The 19396-nt window shown below is 48.2% G+C and overlaps 1 protein-coding gene across 1 annotated transcript; it reads left to right on the top strand.

The window, feature by feature from the left end:
• Nucleotides 1–6468: 6468 nt before the first annotated feature.
• On the top strand, nucleotides 6469–12094 carry Rps19 (ribosomal protein S19). Its single transcript, XM_032894205.1, has 6 exons — nucleotides 6469–6550; nucleotides 7024–7094; nucleotides 7355–7455; nucleotides 10588–10771; nucleotides 11176–11230; nucleotides 12025–12094. Exons 2-6 carry the CDS (start codon nucleotides 7024–7026, stop codon nucleotides 12049–12051), a joined length of 438 nt encoding a protein of 145 aa, XP_032750096.1. The 5' UTR covers nucleotides 6469–6550; the 3' UTR covers nucleotides 12052–12094.
• Nucleotides 12095–19396: the final 7302 nt, after the last annotated feature.

Genomic DNA, 19396 nt, shown 5'->3' with positions numbered 1-19396 from the left:
GGGTTGGTATTAACACAGTGGGCTGGGCTCTCCCACTTCAATCATTAAAGAAGAAACTGCTCCACAGACTTGTCTGCAGGCCAGCCTGGTGGGAGCATCCCCTGAATTCAGGGCTTCTTCCCAGATGACTACAGTGTGTCAAATTGACAGACTAACCAGTATAATTGATCCTTTGTCAATTTCATACATGCACACATTCATGCACACACATTTACACATAAACACACACAAATGCATACAAACATATATAAACACATATACATTTACAAACACACAGCATTATTTAACAATTTCCCTCATTGCTTATCCCCAAGATCTCATGTTAATATTAGTATCACATATAAAACACAGTCCTTTTGTGTATATGTGTGTATGTCAGGTTTTTTGTTGTTTTGTGGGGTTTTGGGGGGGGCGGTTCAGGGTTTCTCTGTGTAGTCCTGGCTGACCTAGAACCCAAGACCTGAGATTAAAGGTATGGACCATCCCACCCACTCACAGTGCAACTTTTTTGGTATATTTATTATGTATACATCTACAGCTTTCTGCCTGCATGTATGCCTGCTGACCAGTTGGTTGTGAGCCACCCTGTGGTTGCTGGGAATGACAGTGCTCTTAACCTCTGAGTCATCTCTCCAGCCCACAGTGCAACTTTTTAAAGAGCTTTATTTTTTTCTTGTTCATGTGCATGGGTCTTTTGCCTGCATGTATGTCTATTTACTGTGTACATGAAGTGCCTACCAAGGCCAGAAAAGGGTATCAGTTCCTCTGGAATTGGAATTAGAGGTGAGTGTGATCAGCCTTCTTGGTGCTAGGAATTGAACCCAGGTCCTCTAGAATTGCAGCCTATGTGCTTGACCATTGTGCTATCTCTCCAGGACTGATTGGTTGGTTTTGAGATGGGGTCTAACTCTAACCCATTTAGAATTCATTTTCAAATTCACTTTGTAAGCCAGGCTAGCCTCAAACTCATGGCACTCTTCCTACCCCAACTTACTGAGCACTGCAACTACAGGTTCTTGTTAGGAGCCAACAGGCCCAGCTAGTAATGGACCACATGTTTGTCTCGCTCCTGGGCTGTTGAGTCAATCCTCAAGTCACTTCACAGAGAACCCCTGGTGAGCTATTGTAATACTAAGAAGACCTGCAGAGCCCATCCTTCCCTGTGGGGAACATACCTGATAACTGAAGGTTCTTCCTAGCATTACCTGTGTCTGCCCCTCTTTTCACTCAAGAGGATGATGGCATCCAAAGACACCTTAATTCAAGGCCTTGAGAAGGGGAGCTATTCCTACAGCACTGAGGATGGCCGAATAACAGACCTGCAGCTCTAATGCAGGGGCACTGTAAGAGACAAAAAGACTAAAGCCAGCCTCTCAAACTTTCAGTCCCTGTTATAACTTAGATATACGATTGCCCTTTAATAGACCTGCCTAAGCTTCGCTAGCAGTGTCCCGTTCTTCTGGTGACAGATGACTGAGCCCACAGTCATAGTCCAGGGAAGCGCTGCAAACTCAACTCAGCTAAGACTGCTGCTTGGGACTAATTAAGGGTCCCCAGTGTTCCAAGGTCACACAGCCAAGAAGGATATAAGAAAAAGGCATAATAAAGGGAAGTGGGTTGAGAGCTGTGAGGAGTCCAAGGGGAAAGCACTTACCACTAAGCCCAACCTGAGTTCCAGCCCCAGAACCCACCGGAAGGTAGAAGGCAAGAACCAACTCTGGAGTGTTATCTGCTGATCTCCACACTGTGCTGCGTGCATCCCACCCACCCACCCACCACCTAGTTAATTAAAACAAAAAGAGGCTCTTTATGTGGGTGTAACTCAGCCGTTAGCTGGATACACATCTTTTAAATAAATGACAGGAGAGGAAGCAGAGAGGAGAACTTCTCACTTATGGGACCCTCCTCTTCTCCATGCCAGACCTAGTGAGGCTCTGCGAACCTTTAGCCTCTTTCAGACCACGAGGACCCCACAAAGGGTGCCTGAGGGAATGTGGGGAACACAGAGGTCAGCTTTGAGAACAGGGAAAACTTAAGAATTAAGCTTTGAATGGCAATGCTTGCTTCTAATCCTAACATTCCCTAGTTCTGGGAGGAAGCAGGTGAACCTCTGTAACTTCAATACCAGCCTGGTCTTTACAGAGAGTTCAAAGCTAGCCAGAGTTACATAGAAACTCTTCCCAAAACTGGGTGCAATGGTGCATGCACTTGCTCTCAAGCACACGCACATGAGCGCGCGCGCACACACACAGAGGCACACGCACATGCACACATACATACATACACATACACACACACACTGCTCTGGCTTTCACACTGACATGTCTCTGAGTGGATCCCTTCCCCTGATGCTGGAGAGCCCTGTGGTTTCATGGAGCCAGTGAACTGTGAACACTGCTTTCTTGGCCCACTCCCCACCGGCTGCCATCACAGAGCAGGGAAGGACGGTGCCTGACCTGAGTGTTGAGCTTCTGAGCTTGTGCCTTGATGCTCTTCAGAAATGACCAGTAAGTTCCCAACCATGAAGTACCCTCCTCGCTCCCTCCCCACAACAACCCAAGTTTTGTTTCAAGGATACATTTTCCATTCCATCTTTGGAAAACCCTCATTCTGGTCACTCCAGCCCTGCAGGAACATGGCCCACTTCTGACCACACTTGGAGTCCAGGGAGGAACCTAGTCCATCACTCAATTCTTCAGTCCTGATTCATGCAGGCTCACACTTACCCCATCTCCTTGGATAGCTAGGTGCGCAACGCTATTGTTCACGCTCTGCGGCAAGTGATCATTCCCTGTGTAGACCCTCACGGGGCGGAGCTTTTCCCCAAAGCAAGATCTATCCTTTTACCCAGCTCCGGTATCTGTGTTAAGTTCTTCAGATCTTTATACCCCTTAGAGGTACAAATCCAATCACTCTAAGCTGGGCTAGTGCCAATCTGTGTCCCCAACCCCCAGTATAATTATTCAAAGAGGACAGGCTTATCCTGCAGTTTCTCTCTGGGGATTCAGAGAAAATGACTGAGTGAACTCATTCTGTCCAGTCTCTTAGGAATGGTGTTCCTCCTCGGTGCACTCCAGTGCCAACTCCATCCACCAGGAAATCAACAACTTCCTGCCGCGAGCCATTCTTTTTCATTCTGCTTACTTTTACTTTTACAGAAAGTAGTGCTCCAATCACCAGAGTTTTTAAAAAACAAAACAAAACAAAACAAAACCACAGGGTGGTGGTGGTGAAGAGGAGGAAGAAGAGGAGGAAGAGGAGGAGGAGATGAAGTCATAACATTTCCAGGAAAATCAACAGAACTGGAAACCATTGTGTTAAGTGAAATTGGCCAGACGGAGAAAGACGAAAACTGTGTGTACAGAACGGAGATTTAAAGTCATGCTTCTGTACTTGAATGGGGGAGAGAGGTCACGAAATTAGAAAATGGGGTCACGAGAGCAAGAGACCTTAAGGGAGGTAGGAAAGATAGCAGTGGGATCTGTGGAACAGAAACACGGAAGCGAGGGAGGGAGCCAGTAGGAGCGGCGAGGGGACATGAGTGAGAGAGGTGTAAAAAGACAGGCCTGTGTGAAAAGGCCATGATTCAACCCACTGCAGTGTGTGCTGGCCTGGAAAATTAATGAAAAAATGTCTCCCTATATTAACTCCTCGAAGAGCCTCTCCCCTACCGACCTACACCGAAGTCTGTGACAAGGGTGCATCTTCATTGACACAATGAGCTTCTTTGTCACTGTGATCAAATACCCAATAGGAACAACCAACCCAAGGACTTATTTCTCTCCGTTTGGAGGGAGCTGGCTTATTGTCACATGGCCCCATGTCCTTGGAGAAATCACTGTTGTGCTGGGGTGTCCTGCTGAGGGGCTGGGACTACCACACAGATAAGACACCCCAGGCAAGTCAAGAAGAGTCCCCAGTTATACCATTCCTCCAACAAAGTTCCTCTTCCACCTCCACCAACTCTCACCAGCGGCATCCTATTGGGAATCCACCAAGGGACTGACCCATTGATCGGGTCAGAGTCCTCACTCTCAAACAGTGGGAAAGTCCGCAGACATTCCCAGAGTGCACTTTCTTAATCTCGTACATGGGTTTTTTGTATGGGTGTTGTTTTGGTTTAGGGGTTTTGACAAAGTTCTCCTTATGTTTGGCTGCCTTAGAACTCACTATGTAAACCAGTCTGACTTTGAATTTGCAGTAATCCTCCTGTCTCAGCCTCCTGGGTGTTAGGACTACAGTGTGCATCACTCTGCCCAGACCATATCGATGTTCAAGGTTTTTTCAGTTTACTTTTTTTTTTTTTTAGATCCAATTGATAAGATATAATTGCCCACTTAAAAATACAAAGCCCGGTACCATCCATCCCTTAGGAACATTAATAACAACCTGTAAATACACAGAGCAGAATCTGAACATCACCAGCCATGGCTTCTCACCCTCTCCTCTCTCCTGTCTCCTCCTTTCTTCAAACTTCTCTCCCCTTCAGTTTACTTTTTTTTTTTTTTCTTTTTTTCAGAGCTGGGGACCGAACCCAGGGCCTTGCGCTTGCTAGGCAAGTGCTCTACCGCTGAGCTAAATCCCCAACCCCTTCAGTTTACTTTTAATTGGGTGTATGTGTGTGCACATGCACATGCATGCGTGCAAGTGCCTGACAGCCAGAAGAGGACATCTCATCCTCTGGAGGGGAAGTTACAAGCTATTGTGAGCCACCAGTGTGGTGCTGGGAACTGAACTCAGGTTCTCTGAAAGAGCTGAGCCATCTATCTCTCCAGCCCCTCAAACTGGCTTGGCTTTTCTCTTCGTCCTATGTACTGATAATTCATTTCTTTTTAATATTCTTTTTTTAAGATACACACACTGGGGCTGGAGAGATGGCTCAGCGGTTAAGAGCACCGACTGCTCTTCCAGAGGTCCTGAATTCAAATCCCAGCAACCACATGGTGGCTCACAACCATCTGTAATGAGATCTGATGCCCTCTTCTGGTGTGTCTGAAAAACAGCTACAGTGCACTTATATATATAATAAATAATAAATCTAAAAAAAAATTTAAAAAAAAAGATACACACACTGTAGCTGTTTTCAGACACACCAGAAGAGGGCATCAGATCCCATTACAGATGGTTGTGAGCCACCATGAAGTTGCTGGGAATTGAACTCAGGACCTCTGGAAGAGCAGTCAGTGCTCTTAACCGCTGAGCCATCTCTCCAGCTCCCTTAAAATTCTTTTCTAATTTTAAATCTTAGTGTTAAGAGAGGTGCGATATTCGAACATATGCATATCTCTGGGACGCATCTGTGAAAGTCAGAGGACAAAATTCTGTAGTTGGTTCTTGTACCATCATGGGTTCCAAGAATCCTATCAGGTCATCACACTAGAGTGGCAAGAACTTGTACCTAGTGAGCCATCTCAATGGCCCTCGTTTCTTCTTTATCTTGAATAATATTTAATCGTCTGGCTGCAACACAGCCTCAAATATTTTATGCGCCACGCTGCAGGGTGGGGGTCAGGGGGGTAGTGCTAAGTTAAACTCAGAACCTGGCATAGTGACATATTCCAGTAGCATGAAGCAGGAGGATCATGAGTTCAAGGTCAGCCTTAAATTAAAAAGTCCCAGGCCAGTCTTGGCTAAATAATGAGACCCTATCTCAAACCAACAGATAGACAGATAGACAGGTAGGGAAAGAGGGAGGGAAGGGAGGGAGGGAGGGAGGAGGGAGGAGGGAGGAGGCAGGAGAGAGAGGAGAGGGAGAGAGAGAGAAGAGAGAGAGAGAGAGAGAGAGAGAGAGAGAATGAGAATGAGAATGTATGAGAATGAAATTGCACAGGTCAGCTTGGATGACTAACTGTCTGAACAGACTCCGGCACTAGATGGCGGAGCTGAACCTCCACCGAGATCCCACCTCTGCCTCTTGGTCCCCGCCCTAATCTCCTCCTTGCTTCCAACCCCTTCTTTCCATTCCTCTAGCGTCAAAGGAGCTGAAGCAACTTCCGCCCAAAGAAGGGTGGGGCTTCCGTGTAAATCTTGGTCTTGCAAATACTGAGGCTGGCACAAAAGGTGGTGGTGGCCACATGTCATACTGCCCTTTCCCTGGGTTGCCTGTCACGGTTCCGCCCTTACTACTCCCATTTCCGGCCAGGAAGCAGGGTCTTGCGCTGAATTCCGCCTTCCTTTCGTGCGCTCTCAACTTCGCCCGCACTTCCGCCCTCAATAGTTTCCGCCTCCCCGGTTCCCGCCAGACACACAAGGCTCAAATGAAGGCAGATTTCCCCCGACGTTCTCCGGTCACGCCCAAGGAAACGGAAAGAGGAAACAAACTCCTTATTCTCCTCCCGAGTCCCTTCTCTTGGCTTCCCCACCCCTTCCTCTTACAGGCCCTCCCATTTCAGGGGAAGACGAAGCCATATTCGCCCTCAGAGAGGCGGAGTCCTCCGTTTTTGTCGCTCTCGCGAGCCCTCCGAAATCTCGCGAGACTCGACGCCCGACTTGTGCGCCCGGGAAACCCCGTCGTTCCCTTTCCCCTGGCTGGCAGCGCGGAGGCCGCACGGTAAGCGAGGGCTCTGGGTCGCGGCTGTGCGCGGGGCCACGGGGTCGGGCTATGTGGCCCCAAGAGCTCGTGCCGGGGACCGCGGGAAGCCCGGCGCGGGGTCGCTCCGCCCCCTGAAGCCGCGGCCACGTGCGAGCGGCAGGCCCGGACATGCCTGATCGCCACAGTCCGGGAGCCCAGAGGGTTAGGTGGGCAGCGGAGGGGTGAGTGGAACGCCCGGAACGTGGGCTGAGGGAGAGGGGTGTGGAGGGCTCTCCCACGCGGTCACCACGCCGTGGTGTTGCGATCCGCATGGCGTGGTCACCCGGGAACTCTGGACCTACAGGAGCCGAGCTGCAGTTGAAGTGGAATGAGGCTGGGTGGATGCTGGTGCTTCAGTTTGGGTCGGCGAGGAGCAGGATTGGTGTTGACCTGGACTCGGGTCAGTGGTTTGCAGCAAACCTAACCTCGGCATGCTTGCCCTTTTCTCATAGATGCCTGGAGTTACTGTAAAAGACGTTAACCAGCAGGAGTTCGTCAGAGCTCTGGCAGCCTTCCTCAAAAAGTAAGTGTTGGAGCTGAGGCCTGACCCCTGTGAGCTGTGACCCCGATGTGTCACTAGTCGGGCTGGCCACTTATTGGTGATCTCTTCTGAATTGGGCCTACGGTGGCCATGCTTCCTTTTTAGCCTGCTCGCTCGTATGCTATTATCTGTCTTGCTGCTTTACCACGTTACGTTAAGGGTTAGGGTTGGGAGATCCGAAGTAACTTTTGGAAGCTTCTGAAGTGTGCTTTTTTTTTTCCCCTCAATTCTCTTGGTCCTAGGTCTGGGAAGCTGAAAGTCCCCGAATGGGTGGACACAGTCAAGCTTGCCAAACATAAAGAGCTTGCCCCATATGATGAGAACTGGTTCTACACACGAGCTGGTAAGAACTGAGGCCTTTAATAGCAGTAGCTTTAAACTAGGAGGGAAATCTGGGGACAGATAGATGAATATTTTGCTGTGTCCGTGGCGTGGCATTAGATTTAAATATCTCTTATCAAGTCCCTTTTGATTGAGTGGTTGGGAATGCCACTCCTCGTTCTAAAAGAGAAATTAGTCTGGTGCCCAAAAGAAAACTTTGGGATGCCCCTCTGGTCTTTTGAGTCTCAAGGAGTTGTGGGTCGAGCCTGGTTGCTTTGTGCATCCTGTCGTCCTTCCTCCAGAATCACTGGTGGGTTGTGCCAGGGTTGTAGGGTCATGTTCAGGCTTTTGCTAAGGGGGCCCAACCTAAGAACTCCAGGTCACGGGAAATAAGTTGCTCTTCACTTCAGAACGTGAAGCAGTTTCTGAGTTTATATTAAATGTGCACGGGATCCACTTTGTTTCAGGCTTTGGCATGGGCACAGGGACCACCATGACTCAACACAGCCTCTGAAAACCTAAAGGTCAATTCCACAGTGTGGAAAAGGTCGGTGCTTCCACCTGCCAGCACGGTTCTAAGGAGGGCGATTAGGGAAGGGTGGTGAGGCCTAGCTGAGAATGTACACTTCACACCCGCTCTTGGAAGCGTACATACAATAGTGCTGACAGTGCTTCGGGTGGTAAGGTAGGCAGCTGTGGAGTTAGAATTGCAAGAGGGGAAATGTTAGTTTTTTCTGGGTAGAGTGGTGTACGTGCTGTGTGGTCCCTATCTGCTGGACAGAATTGGTTGTCTAGTTTTTGCAGTTGGTGGGGGGCGGGGACTGGCATGTCCAGGGTCCACTGGTTAGTGGTATGACTACCATCCTGGTCGCTATACTGGTCTGTGTTTTTAAGACGGGGTCTCGCTATGGACATCCTGTTTGCCTTGGAATTTGCCAAGTTGACCGGGCTGGCTTCTGCCTCTACCTCCCAAGTATTGGGGATTGACTTCATCTCTCTGGATGTTCTAGACAAACATCCCAAGCAGGATGGGGTTACAAGAAACAGAATCAAGCCAGGTGGCTTTTGCCTTTAATCCCAGCAGGTTCCTTGAGTTTGGGGCCAGACCTGATGTGTGCTTGTATTCCTAACCCCTGATGGACCAGCAAGACAGTGCTGAGAGTACTGGGCTGGACTGAGCTTGTTAGAGGCCTGGGGGTCCTTCCCTGACTTCATGCTGGGTGAACAGCTTTCCTGAACTCCAGATGTGGATTTTTTTGGTTTTTTAAACTGTTCCTAGCTACTCTGTGTCTGGGTTCTGGACCTGGTGTTTGTTAAAATCTGTTCTGGAGCCTAGTGGGTCTCTGTCTGATTTGACCAAGAAAGCTTTCTGCTCTTATCAAGTTGTAGCCATTGTCTTTATTAACAGTGACCTTTCTGCCTAAGAGAAAGGGACACAGATGGCATCATGTTCTTCGAAGATAGGCTAGTTCTGTCCAAATTTGTTTTTCAGACTGTTTGCTGTTTTTTCTGGACAATTGGGAGCTTGCCTGTTTTGCTGCCACTTGTATTTATTTGGGGCTAGAGTGCAGTGGGGCAATGTGTTTGTCGCAGGTAGTGAGGAAGGTCTGTGGCAGGTTAGGGCCCTCCTCGGTTGATGTGTGTATGGGCAGAGCTGTGGGAATGGGGTCCTGAGGTGTTGAGTTAGGAACGGAGGGCTTGTTTGTTGAGTTCAGTGTGACCTTTATAGGAAACCACTTCCACTGGAAAACCAACGGGATGAATTAGGGCTGGGAGAATAGATTTTCCTTACAAGTTTAGCGTTAAAAGGTTGAGAAAAATGTACGAGAATTTTCATCCCACACCTAGACATGATTGGTCAGGATGGGACCACCACCCTGCACTTTGTACAAGTTATGTTGTTGGTAAGCTGCAGTGCCTCAGGAAACCTTGGTCTGCAAGTAAGTTAAAATCGAAGGTGCCAGCCCTTCCTTTCCTGGGCAGCTCTGCAGAGTGATTAGAGGCATGGGTCCACTGAAATCCTGGCAGCAATTCTGTGGCTTTCCCTAAAAGTTCTACCTTTAAAACATACTAGAGCCAGGTCTTGTTGAGGAAGAGAGTAATAGATTGTTTTGCTGCTTACAGCCTCTAAATAGTTCTTTCTTCAATCAGAAAAAGGAGTGCACACAGGCTCTGGAGTGGCAGGCCTGTGCCTTGTAATTAGCTGGCAGGTGGTTTTCCACTAGCTGGTTTTTATGTGGTGCTGGAAGGATCGTTAAAAATCCCCATTGCAGGAGCTAGCTAGTTTTGTTGCAATTTCCCTCCCTGTTTGTCCACTGCTTACAGTTGGCTAGTTCCTGCTGTGCTGTGCTGAGATTCAAGCACCTACTGTGTCCAGGCAGATAATCTGTCCCTGGTCCAACCTAGTGAGGCCAAGGTTCCCTACCCTGAAGAAGAACAGGTTAACAACTTACAGCTTGAGAGGTAGAATATTCGAGTGGGTCTTCAACGTTTGATTGGGGTTGTTTGGTGATGTCTTGCAAGAAGATGGGAAATGTTAATCCTGACATTGATATGGGGCTGTGACTCTTTTTTTTTTTTTTTAATCCTAAAGCAGAATGAATAGAGGTGTGCTGTGGGAGCAATGTCTTGGGTGCTGGTCCATTGCTAAATGGAACCTGGGTAGTAATAGATGGGCTGTGAGTCTTCCATGGGGCTGTTCATCGCTAAGATGACCTTAATTGCCTGGGGCTCCAGCACCACGTGTCTCTTGGTTGTTGCGTTACTTGAGAATGTGGAGAGTACATGGTACAGCTTCAGCTCAGTACCTGGGGAGTCTCCTTACAGATTTTGCTGAAGCTGGTTTGATGGACCAGAAGGATGCCCACAGGACAATAATCCTGTGTCCATGGTTGAGGCAGTGCACACTACAAGTTTGAGGTACCTACCGCAGAAAGTGGCTGCCCTGCCGTGTCCTGCTTCAGGCACGTGGATATGGGCACACTTGAGGCTTGTCTAGACCACAGGGCCAGCCTTGGAGAAGGACAAGGAACCAAGGGTGGGTGTCAAGCCCCCCAGTGTTGGTACATGGTCTCGTTTCCTCTGTAAAATGAGAAGTCTCATTTCACACAGTGACAAGCACATGACCTCAGGCCCCCTTTTGCCCCACCCCCAGCTTCCACAGCACGGCACCTGTACCTCCGTGGTGGTGCAGGGGTTGGTTCCATGACCAAGATCTACGGAGGACGGCAGAGAAACGGTGTCAGGCCCAGCCACTTCAGCAGAGGCTCTAAGAGTGTGGCCCGCCGGGTCCTCCAAGCCCTGGAGGGGCTGAAAATGGTGGAAAAGGACCAAGATGGGTATGCAGGGTTGTGGGCAGGGCCAAGGGTAGTCATTGCCTGCTGGTGGCATGTGGTGGGGTTGTTGGACCTCCCTACAAATGGAGATATGGGGCTTTCAGAAGGTAACAGTGGGGGACTCACCCAGACCTCTCTGGCTGACTTCCTCTGGCTCTGGGAAGGTAATTTAGTGACTGTCCGCTTTCATTAGCCTGCTCGTTAACTTTTCCCAATTGATTTTTCGGGGCTTTTGATCTAATGCTTGCACAAACGACACCCCGTCAGCTCCCAAGGGTCTCCCTCTCCTGCCCCCAGCTCGTTAGGATGCGGCTGGCTTGGGTACAAGTGGGACTTGGCAGACAGGATGCAGTTCCATCACTTGAGGTTGGGCTGTGCTCATCCAAGTTTTTTTCCCCTTCGCACAGGGGCCGCAAGCTAACACCTCAGGGACAGAGAGATCTGGACAGGATCGCCGGACAGGTGAGAGGTGCACTTTGTGCTTCTACTGAAGCAGAGCCTGGGGGGGGGCGCAGAGGTCACACTGAGAAAGGGGGATCAGTAAGGTGTGTAGTGTTATTTGCTCAAGACTGGGTTCCCAAAGTGGTGCTGGGCTTCTATATATAAACTTAGACCTGTGGCCCCATACAGATACTTAGTTAGGAGTTCTAGCCACTCTTCCTTCTTAGTGCCTCATACTTACTGGGTGACAGGTTCAGGTTCAGGCCCAGGCATTGTAGAGTAACTTCCTTCTGCCTTCTGTGTAAAGTGATGTCACCCTGAGAAGCTTGTGTAAAGAGGAACCCCTGGGGTGTGGTAGACTGATGATCCAAGCCTAATTTCCTTTCTAAAATAGACTTCCTAGGGGTATTGAAAGGCATTGGGCGGCCTGGAGAGATGGCTCAGTGGTTAAGAGCACTGACAGCTCTTCCAGAGGTCCTGAGTTCAAATCCCAGCAACCAGATGGTGGCTCACAACCATCTGTAATGAGATCTGATGCCCTCTTCTGGTGTGTCTGAAGACAGCTACAGTGTACTTATATATAAGAAATAAATAAATCTTTTAAAAAGAAAGAAAAGAAAGGCATTGGCCTTTAACTTCGGGTCTTAGTAGAAAGGGCCTGACCCAAACATTGGCGCATTGACCATCCCCTCAGGAGAGTGGGCAGAAGCTTGAGCCCTGGGTCAGTGTAATCTACAGAATTAGGTGTTGCAACAGTGGGGCTGAGGGTGTAAGAAACCTTGACCCCACAACTGATCTTCTCTGTCTCCCCACAGGTGGCAGCTGCCAACAAGAAGCATTAGAACAAAGGATGCTGGGTTAATAAATTGCCTCATTCATAATCCTGGTCTGGACCTGTTTTTTATTTTGTTTTTCAAAACCGTTTCCCTGGGCATTCCTGGCCTTAAATGAATCAGTTTGCCTTTGCTACCACCACCCAGCTCAGCTCTGGGTCTCTTAGCTTCATTTAGGAGTAGAGGAATGGGCGTTCTGATGCTCGGGACAGCAGTGCAGCTGTGGTGTTGGTGGTGGGTAGGGCAGCAGGTGTGCCGATCCATGTCCCATCTGCGATGAAATTCCCATAAGAGGGAGATGCTATAAAATCAGTATAGTTGTGAGTGACCTTGGCTTCTACCAGTCCCCTCTGCTAAAGAGGAAATGTGTGCTATATTGCAGTTGAGGCCTTCCTCCATGCTGTGTGTGGAGCATTTAACTCAATGTAACCAGGTAACTTGACAGTTGGCTATGCTGGGCCTGAGCCCTCTAGAGTCTAACCCAACTCAGTCATGGGGGCAACCCAGGTGGTGGTCTGGCGGCTGGGCCTGTCTTGAGGCTGAAGATTCAGATAGTCCTTGTCTGTTCCTCATTTCCCTAACAGGTTGTTGCCCAGTAAAACTGGCTCCCAGAAGTAACCCTAGTTAGGTCCTTGCTGGAAGTGGCTGGTGGCTCTTCCTGCACATGAGTTATGTGCTGCCTCGAAACAGGAGTGCCAAGCTGTTTGCAAATGTTTTCCGTACCCAGCAATCCTCAGAAGCGTGTTCTTGTAGCATCTGAGAAGTCACCTGGTGATTGCTCTGAGGCAGTGAGAATCACATGACCTTGCAGTCAATCCCAGGCACTGCAATTCCATCTAGAAAAAGGGAAGCTCAGGCTGGCCTCGTCATATCCTGTGGTCATGCCAGCATGAGTGCATTTGGCTCAGCTGGGCCATGACAATGGATCAATACCTGGCCAAGTCTGCCTCCTAGCTGCAGCTTCGCTCTTCAGCCACTAGGGGGCATCTGGTAGCCACTGCTGGACAAGATAAATTCCAGATCTTCAGTTCCTGAGGAGTAGGAACTGGGGGTGCTAACAACATTGGAGCCTGCTGTACAGAAGGGGAACTAATCCTCTTCAGGAACTGCCAGCTGCCTTTAGTGATATTAACACCAAACTCATTAAGTAGGGTCCATGGCCTACCTACACTCAGCCAGTAGGTGCAAGCCAAAGGATCTCCAGTATTGAAGCCCATGTAATAGTTGCAATGTTAACTTACTGTGTAGCCTAGAATGGCCTTGAACTCCTAGACCCTCTGCCTCCACCTTCAGAGTGTTGGGATTCCAATCACCCACTATGAAGAGTGGCCACTTGCCCTATTTTTAAATTATGAAATATTTCAGGCATGCAAAACAGTACTCAAAGCAGCCTTGCAAGAGCTCTCCACCCATGCCTGGGAAGATAGCTCCAGGGTTTAAGAATACTTGCTTTTCCAGAGGACCTAATTCAGTGCCTAGCATTCATGTCAGGTGACAGCTGTAACTCCAGATCTAGGGAATGCAATGCCTCTGGCCTCAGGCACTACACTCAGGTGCACATACCCATGTGCAGACACACACACCTATACACAATTAAAACTAATAACAGTAAATCTTTAAAACACCCTGCTTAAGGAGTTACACAGGAGAGTCAGGGATAGCAGAATAGACCTGTGACACTGGGAAGTAGAGAGAATCACAAGTTTGAGGCCAGTCTGGTCTACATAGAAAACCTATGTCAAGGGTTGGGGGTTTAGCTCAGTGGCAGAACACTTGCCTAGCAAGCGCAAGGCCCTGGGTTCGGTCCCCAGCTCCGAAAAAAAGAAAAGAAACCCTATGTCAAAAGACAACGGGTGGGGGTAGGAGGAGTGTTATGCAAAGAAAATCAATTGTAACTCAGTAGCAGACTTCTTGCCTGATACAGGAAGAGCCCAGAGTTCCATCGTCAGCACAGAACCAAACATAAAAAGGAATAAAGACACACGCATAACACAACCACTACAAAGTCAAAATGAGGGCCTGGGGAGATGGCTCAGCTGTTAAGAATACTTGCCCGGATGGGCAGTGGTGGTGCACACCTTTAATCCTAGCACTTGACAAGCAGAGGCAGGGTGATCTCTGAATTTGAGGCCAGCCTGGTCTACCAAGTGAGATCCAGGACAACCAGGGCTACACACAAAAAAAACAAAACAAAAACCCACCTGCTGCTGTTCCAGAGGTCCCTGGTACTATTCTCTTCATCTGTGTAGCATCTGTAAGTCCAGGAGGTTCTGGTGACATACATACAAGCAAAACACCCATGCACATAAAATGAAAATAAAGCTTTTTGTTGGGGGTTTTGTTTTGAGACAGTTTCTCTGTGTAGCCGTGACCATTCTGGAATTCACTCTGTAGACCACACTGGCCTCAAATTCTGCCTCTGCCTCCCCAGTACTGGTGTTGCCTTTAAAAGCATATACATTTGCCACTACCCAGCCTTTTTTTTTTTTTAAAGGTGGGTGAGTCCAGCTGTGTCCTTCCCCAACTCCACTCAGTCCTCCTCTTCCCCAGGAGGCAAGCATGACATGGTGTGCACATTCATCTCCAGCACAGGCCTTTGTCCCCAAACAGCATACGATGACACTTTACCTTTGAAAGACAAGTCAACTGCCAGGCATGGTGGAATACACACACACACACACACACACAGAGAGAGAGAGAGAGAGAGAGAGAGAGAGAGAGAGAGAGAGAGAGAGAGAGCATTTGGAGGCAAAGGCAGGCGGATCTCTGAGTTCAAGGCCAACCTGATCTACACAGTGAATTCCAGGACAGCCAGGGCTACGCAGAGAAACCCTGTCTGGAAAAACTCAAAAAGGAGGAGAAAAACCTAACTGAGAAAGAGCATAAGCTAATTGCTACAAATAACATCCACAGTCCCACTGCTACTGTTTCTAGTGTCTGCTTCCTTTAAAGAGAATTAAAACCAGGAGAAGCAAATAATGAGTTGTGTTCGTAATGCGGGTGTTAGGAAGTTTTCTCAACAGAGTTGAGTCACAGATGAACCGAGTGTATTTTCTAAGGAAGAAACAAGTGAGAATATTTTAGATGTATTTTGCATAGTCCCAGGATAAACTTACAAATGATCTGTGTTATTTTCTTCTCTGACCCCCTTCCACTGTTTTTTATATTATATCTACCATTTATTTATTTATTTATTTATTTATTTATTTATTTATTTATTTATTTATTTTGGTTCTTTTTTTCGGAGCTGGGGACCGAACCCAGGGCCTTGCGCTTGCTAGGCAAGCGCTCTACCACTGAGCTAAATCCCCAACCCCCATTCATTTATTAAAGCATGAATATTTCCTTTAAAAAAAAGAAGAAGAAAGAAAAAGAAAAACCACTCAACTGCATCATCTACACCAAGTTTTGTTTCCCTCCCCATTTCTCCACTGACTTCTCCCCTACCCCGTGGCTTTCAGCTAGCTTGTGGAACTATAAAGGCTGTCTTCCTCCAACAAACATACCTTGGAATTCCTTTTCCATTTTCCCTACCAAAAATATCCTGTGGTTTTTGTTTTCCTCGTGACTCACCTGCCCCCTAAAGCCTCTTTCAATTTTTTCATTTATTTTATTTGGGGGAGGTACTTCATGTGTATGTGTGTCCACTACATGTGTACATGCGCCCCTGTACTTCAGGAGTCCGACCATCTTGGAATTACAAACACTTGTCACCCACCACAGGTGAGTTCAGTGAGTTCTACAAGAACAATATGCACTCTTAACAGCTGAGCCATCTCTCAGCTCTCTAGCCTGTGTCTTTGGGGGTTGTCTGTCTGTCTATCTATCTGTCTATCGGTGTCAGGGTTTTGTTGTATAGCTCTGGCTATCCTGGAACTGGTGGCAGTCCGACTCCTCCCTCTGCCTCCCTTTTGTTGTTCTGATTTGATTTGTTTTGCTTTGTCTGAGGCCAAGTCTGCAGGACAGGCCAACTTGGAGCTTGCCTTTATCCCGTCTCAAACTCTGGAATTATGGGCATATGCCAATACACCTATTTCAGTAAATGTATTTTTGCTATGTCTTTTTTTTTTAAGAATTTATTTATGTATTCATGCACACTGTAGCTGTCTTCGGACACACCAGAAGAGGGCATCAGATCCCATTACAGATGGTTGTGAGCCACCATGTGGTCGCTGGGAATTGAACTCAGGACCTCTGGAAGAGCAGTCAGTGCTCTTAACCACTGAGCCATCTCTCCAGCCTGCCATGTCTTTACATATGTGGAACTCACCTAACTACTTAGAGTATCTCAAAAGCTCGCTACCCGTTCAGACCTGATTTCCCTGGGTCTACACGAGACTCTTGTTAACTTTTTTCATTTATTTATTCTCTGTAAGGTTGCTTTGTCTGCTTATGGCTGTGCACCATATGCATGCCTGGTGCCCACAGAGGCGAGAAAAGGGCGTCAGAACCACTGGACCTGGAATTAACTGGGGAGCTGCCGTATGGGTGTTGGTGACCAAACACCGGTCACTGGAGATTACAGGAGCGGGCCACCACACTCATCTGCTGTTTTCTTTCTATTTCCTTGTGTGTGCACATATCTGTGTGCTCGCCCCTGCCAACCCACAGAACACGTGGGGACTGAAGGCTGACCTCAAATGTCTTCCTCATTCTGCTCTCCCCCACCACACACACCTTCTTGTTTTTGTTTGTTTTCATTTTCCAGACAGGATTATTCTGTGTAACCCTGGCTACCCTGGAACTCGCTCTGTAGACCACCAGGCCTCCTTCCAACTCACAGAGATCCGCTTGCCTCTGCCTGCTGAGTGCCGGTGTGAGTGTCCGGGCAAAAGGTGTGCGCCACCACTCCCTGGCTTTAAAGAAATGTTCATGAATACTTTTAGTTTAACTTTTTAGATTTATTTAGTGTTTATATGTATGGTTGTGAACCACCATGTGAATAAGAATTAAACTTAGTTCCTCATCAAGAAAAACAAATGCTCTTAACCACTGAGCCATCCAATTCCTCGTCTTTTTTCTTTCTTTTTTTTTTTTCTTTTTGTGAAGTGGAACCTTCTAGTTCTTTGGAAAGTTAGTTATGTCAAATGATGTTTGCTGGGGCACACAGGTGAAAGGATGTCCTGCTAAAGCAAACATGTGAAAGAATGTTTTCCTGAAGCAGGCACAGGTGAAGGATGTTTTCATATAATAAACACGTGAAAGGACCGGAGATGAAGGAGTATAAATGTGACCCCACAGACAGTGGGAGACCAGCAAGCACTGGGCATCGGTTTGCTCTGCTCTGTCTTGCTATTCTTTGATAACGACGGGCACGTATTGGTTCACCTTACATAGTGTTGTTGAGCTCAACTTGTGGTAACACCGCCATTGAGAGAACTCTGCCAAGAACTGCTCCTGAGGTTCCTGCAGCAGCTCGCTGCCTCCGTGGCCTCACCTCAGGCCAGCTGGTGAGCCTGGTGGTTTCTTCAGGATTGAACTACAGCTGCCTGGTGTCTGCTGCCTAGAGGCCTGGTCTGCAGCTGCTGAGTCGTATTGGGTGTTTGCTACAGGACAAAGAAAATCAAGCTTACCCCCAAAGAACCATTGCTGAACAGGTCCACTTCCCCCATATCCTAATAACGTCTCTCTTCCATTACCTCTGCTGGATGGTGGGCTAGAGGAGAGGTTGAACACTTATTAAAAGTAGGTTGCAAAAAAATTTATGTCTACATTTTTGAGACAGGGTTTTTCTTGTGTAACCCTGGCTGTCTTGGACTTCGCTCTGTAGACCAGGCTAGCCTCGAACCCAGAGATCCCCTGTGTCTGCCTCTGAAGTGCTGGGGTTAAAGTCATGTACCACCACGGCCCAGCTAATTCCTCACCTTTAAAAGAAAAAACAAAAACTAAAAAACAAAAACAAAAAAACCAACCAAACAAACAATAACAAAAAAAAAAAAAAACCAACAACCAGGCTCTCCTCACTGAACCCAGAGCTTAATATATGGGCCAAACTGGCTGCCCTATGAGCTCACTACCATCTCCTTCCCTTGCTCCATAATCTGCTAGTTTCTTATGTAGCTCAGGCTAGCCTCTTGACTCATTATTCTGAGCCTCCCAAAATCTGGGATTAGAGGCATGGTCACCACCACACCGTCAGCACATGGACTGTGTAGCACTGGGCAAGTGACCACTCCCCCTTACCGAGTCTCCATTTCCTCCTCCATCACGTGGAGGATGGCCTCTGCCCTATTGAGAGGACATAAAAGAACTTAAAGGCTAGGGTGTCATTCAGCGGCAGAGCTCACCTAGAATTCATGAGTCCCCCGGGGGTCATCTCTTACACCGAAAGAAAAATTTTGCTAGGCATGGTAGAGCACATCTGTAACCACAATACTCAGAAGAAGGCAGAGACAAGAGGACCAGGACTTCAAGAGCATCTTCAGAGGCAGGGGATTGACTTCGGTAGTTAGGAGTACTGGCTGTTCTTGCAGAGAACCAGGGTTTAATTCCCAGCTCCCAGTGGGGCAACTTATAACTTCATTTCCAAGGTATCTGTCGCCCTCTTCTGGCCTCCACAAGCACCAGGCACACACATACACATACGGTACACATACATACATGTATGCATACACGTATGTGAACACTCAGACATTAAATAAACCATCAATTAAAAACAATAGAAGGTGGTGATAAACAAAGGGTCGCTTTGACCTGCATGGTGAATTCAAGGCCAACCCTGGGCTATGTGAAACCCGTTCAAAAAAACGAACAGCGAGAGAAAAGGGGTGGGGTTAGAAAGAAAAGGGTGGATAAGGGCGCTATGTTTTACCCAAAGTTAGTGAGAAAAGAAGCCGAAGTCCAGAGCAGCTGTGGATTTAGCAGGCACCCGTGACCATGAACCAGGCCTTGAACCAGCCTCTCTCCGACCCCACGCACTAGAGACTCAAGGGAATTGTGGCCAGCCAGGTGCAGGGCAGTTCCTCTCCACTCAGGGCCCACACCAGATGGCAAATAAAGGGCCAGGAGTAAGGGCCACTGGAGCCCATCTCCGGCAGGGCTGAACAGGAAGTGAGGCGGAGTTTGGAGTGGAATCTGGTACCTCAAGGCTACCGCCACCCAGACTAACCGGCTCACTGGGAGACGATGCTAGGGGGTCTAGGAGTCCTCCGAACCCTGCCTCTCCTCCTCCTCTTCCTGTCCGAAGCCTGCCTGGGTAATGTGACCAAAGGGAAGGTGCCGTGGGGGATGCGGCTGACAGAAAGGTGCAGAGTGGAGTCAGAAATGGCCAGACGGGGGTGCATAGCAGCGCAACTCTTTTTCTTTTTTTTTCTTTTTTTGGAGCTAAGGACCTAACCCAGGGCCTTGGGCTTGC

This window comes from Rattus rattus, chromosome 2 (assembly GCF_011064425.1).
Source record: "Rattus rattus isolate New Zealand chromosome 2, Rrattus_CSIRO_v1, whole genome shotgun sequence".
Taxonomy (NCBI): Eukaryota; Metazoa; Chordata; class Mammalia; order Rodentia; family Muridae; genus Rattus; species Rattus rattus.
Note: the sequence above shows the minus strand (reverse complement) of the source record. Positions and strands in the feature narration are given on the sequence as shown.

Coding starts and splice junctions, on each gene's coding strand:
- Rps19 (XM_032894205.1), top strand. CDS start 7,024: ATGCCTGGAGTTACTGTAAAAGACGTTAACCAGCAGGAGTTCGTCAGA. Junction 7,095..7,354: donor CTGGCAGCCTTCCTCAAAAA/GTAAGTGTTGGA, acceptor TCTTGGTCCTAG/GTCTGGGAAGCTGAAAGTCC. Junction 7,456..10,587: donor CTGGTTCTACACACGAGCTG/GTAAGAACTGAG, acceptor CCCCACCCCCAG/CTTCCACAGCACGGCACCTG.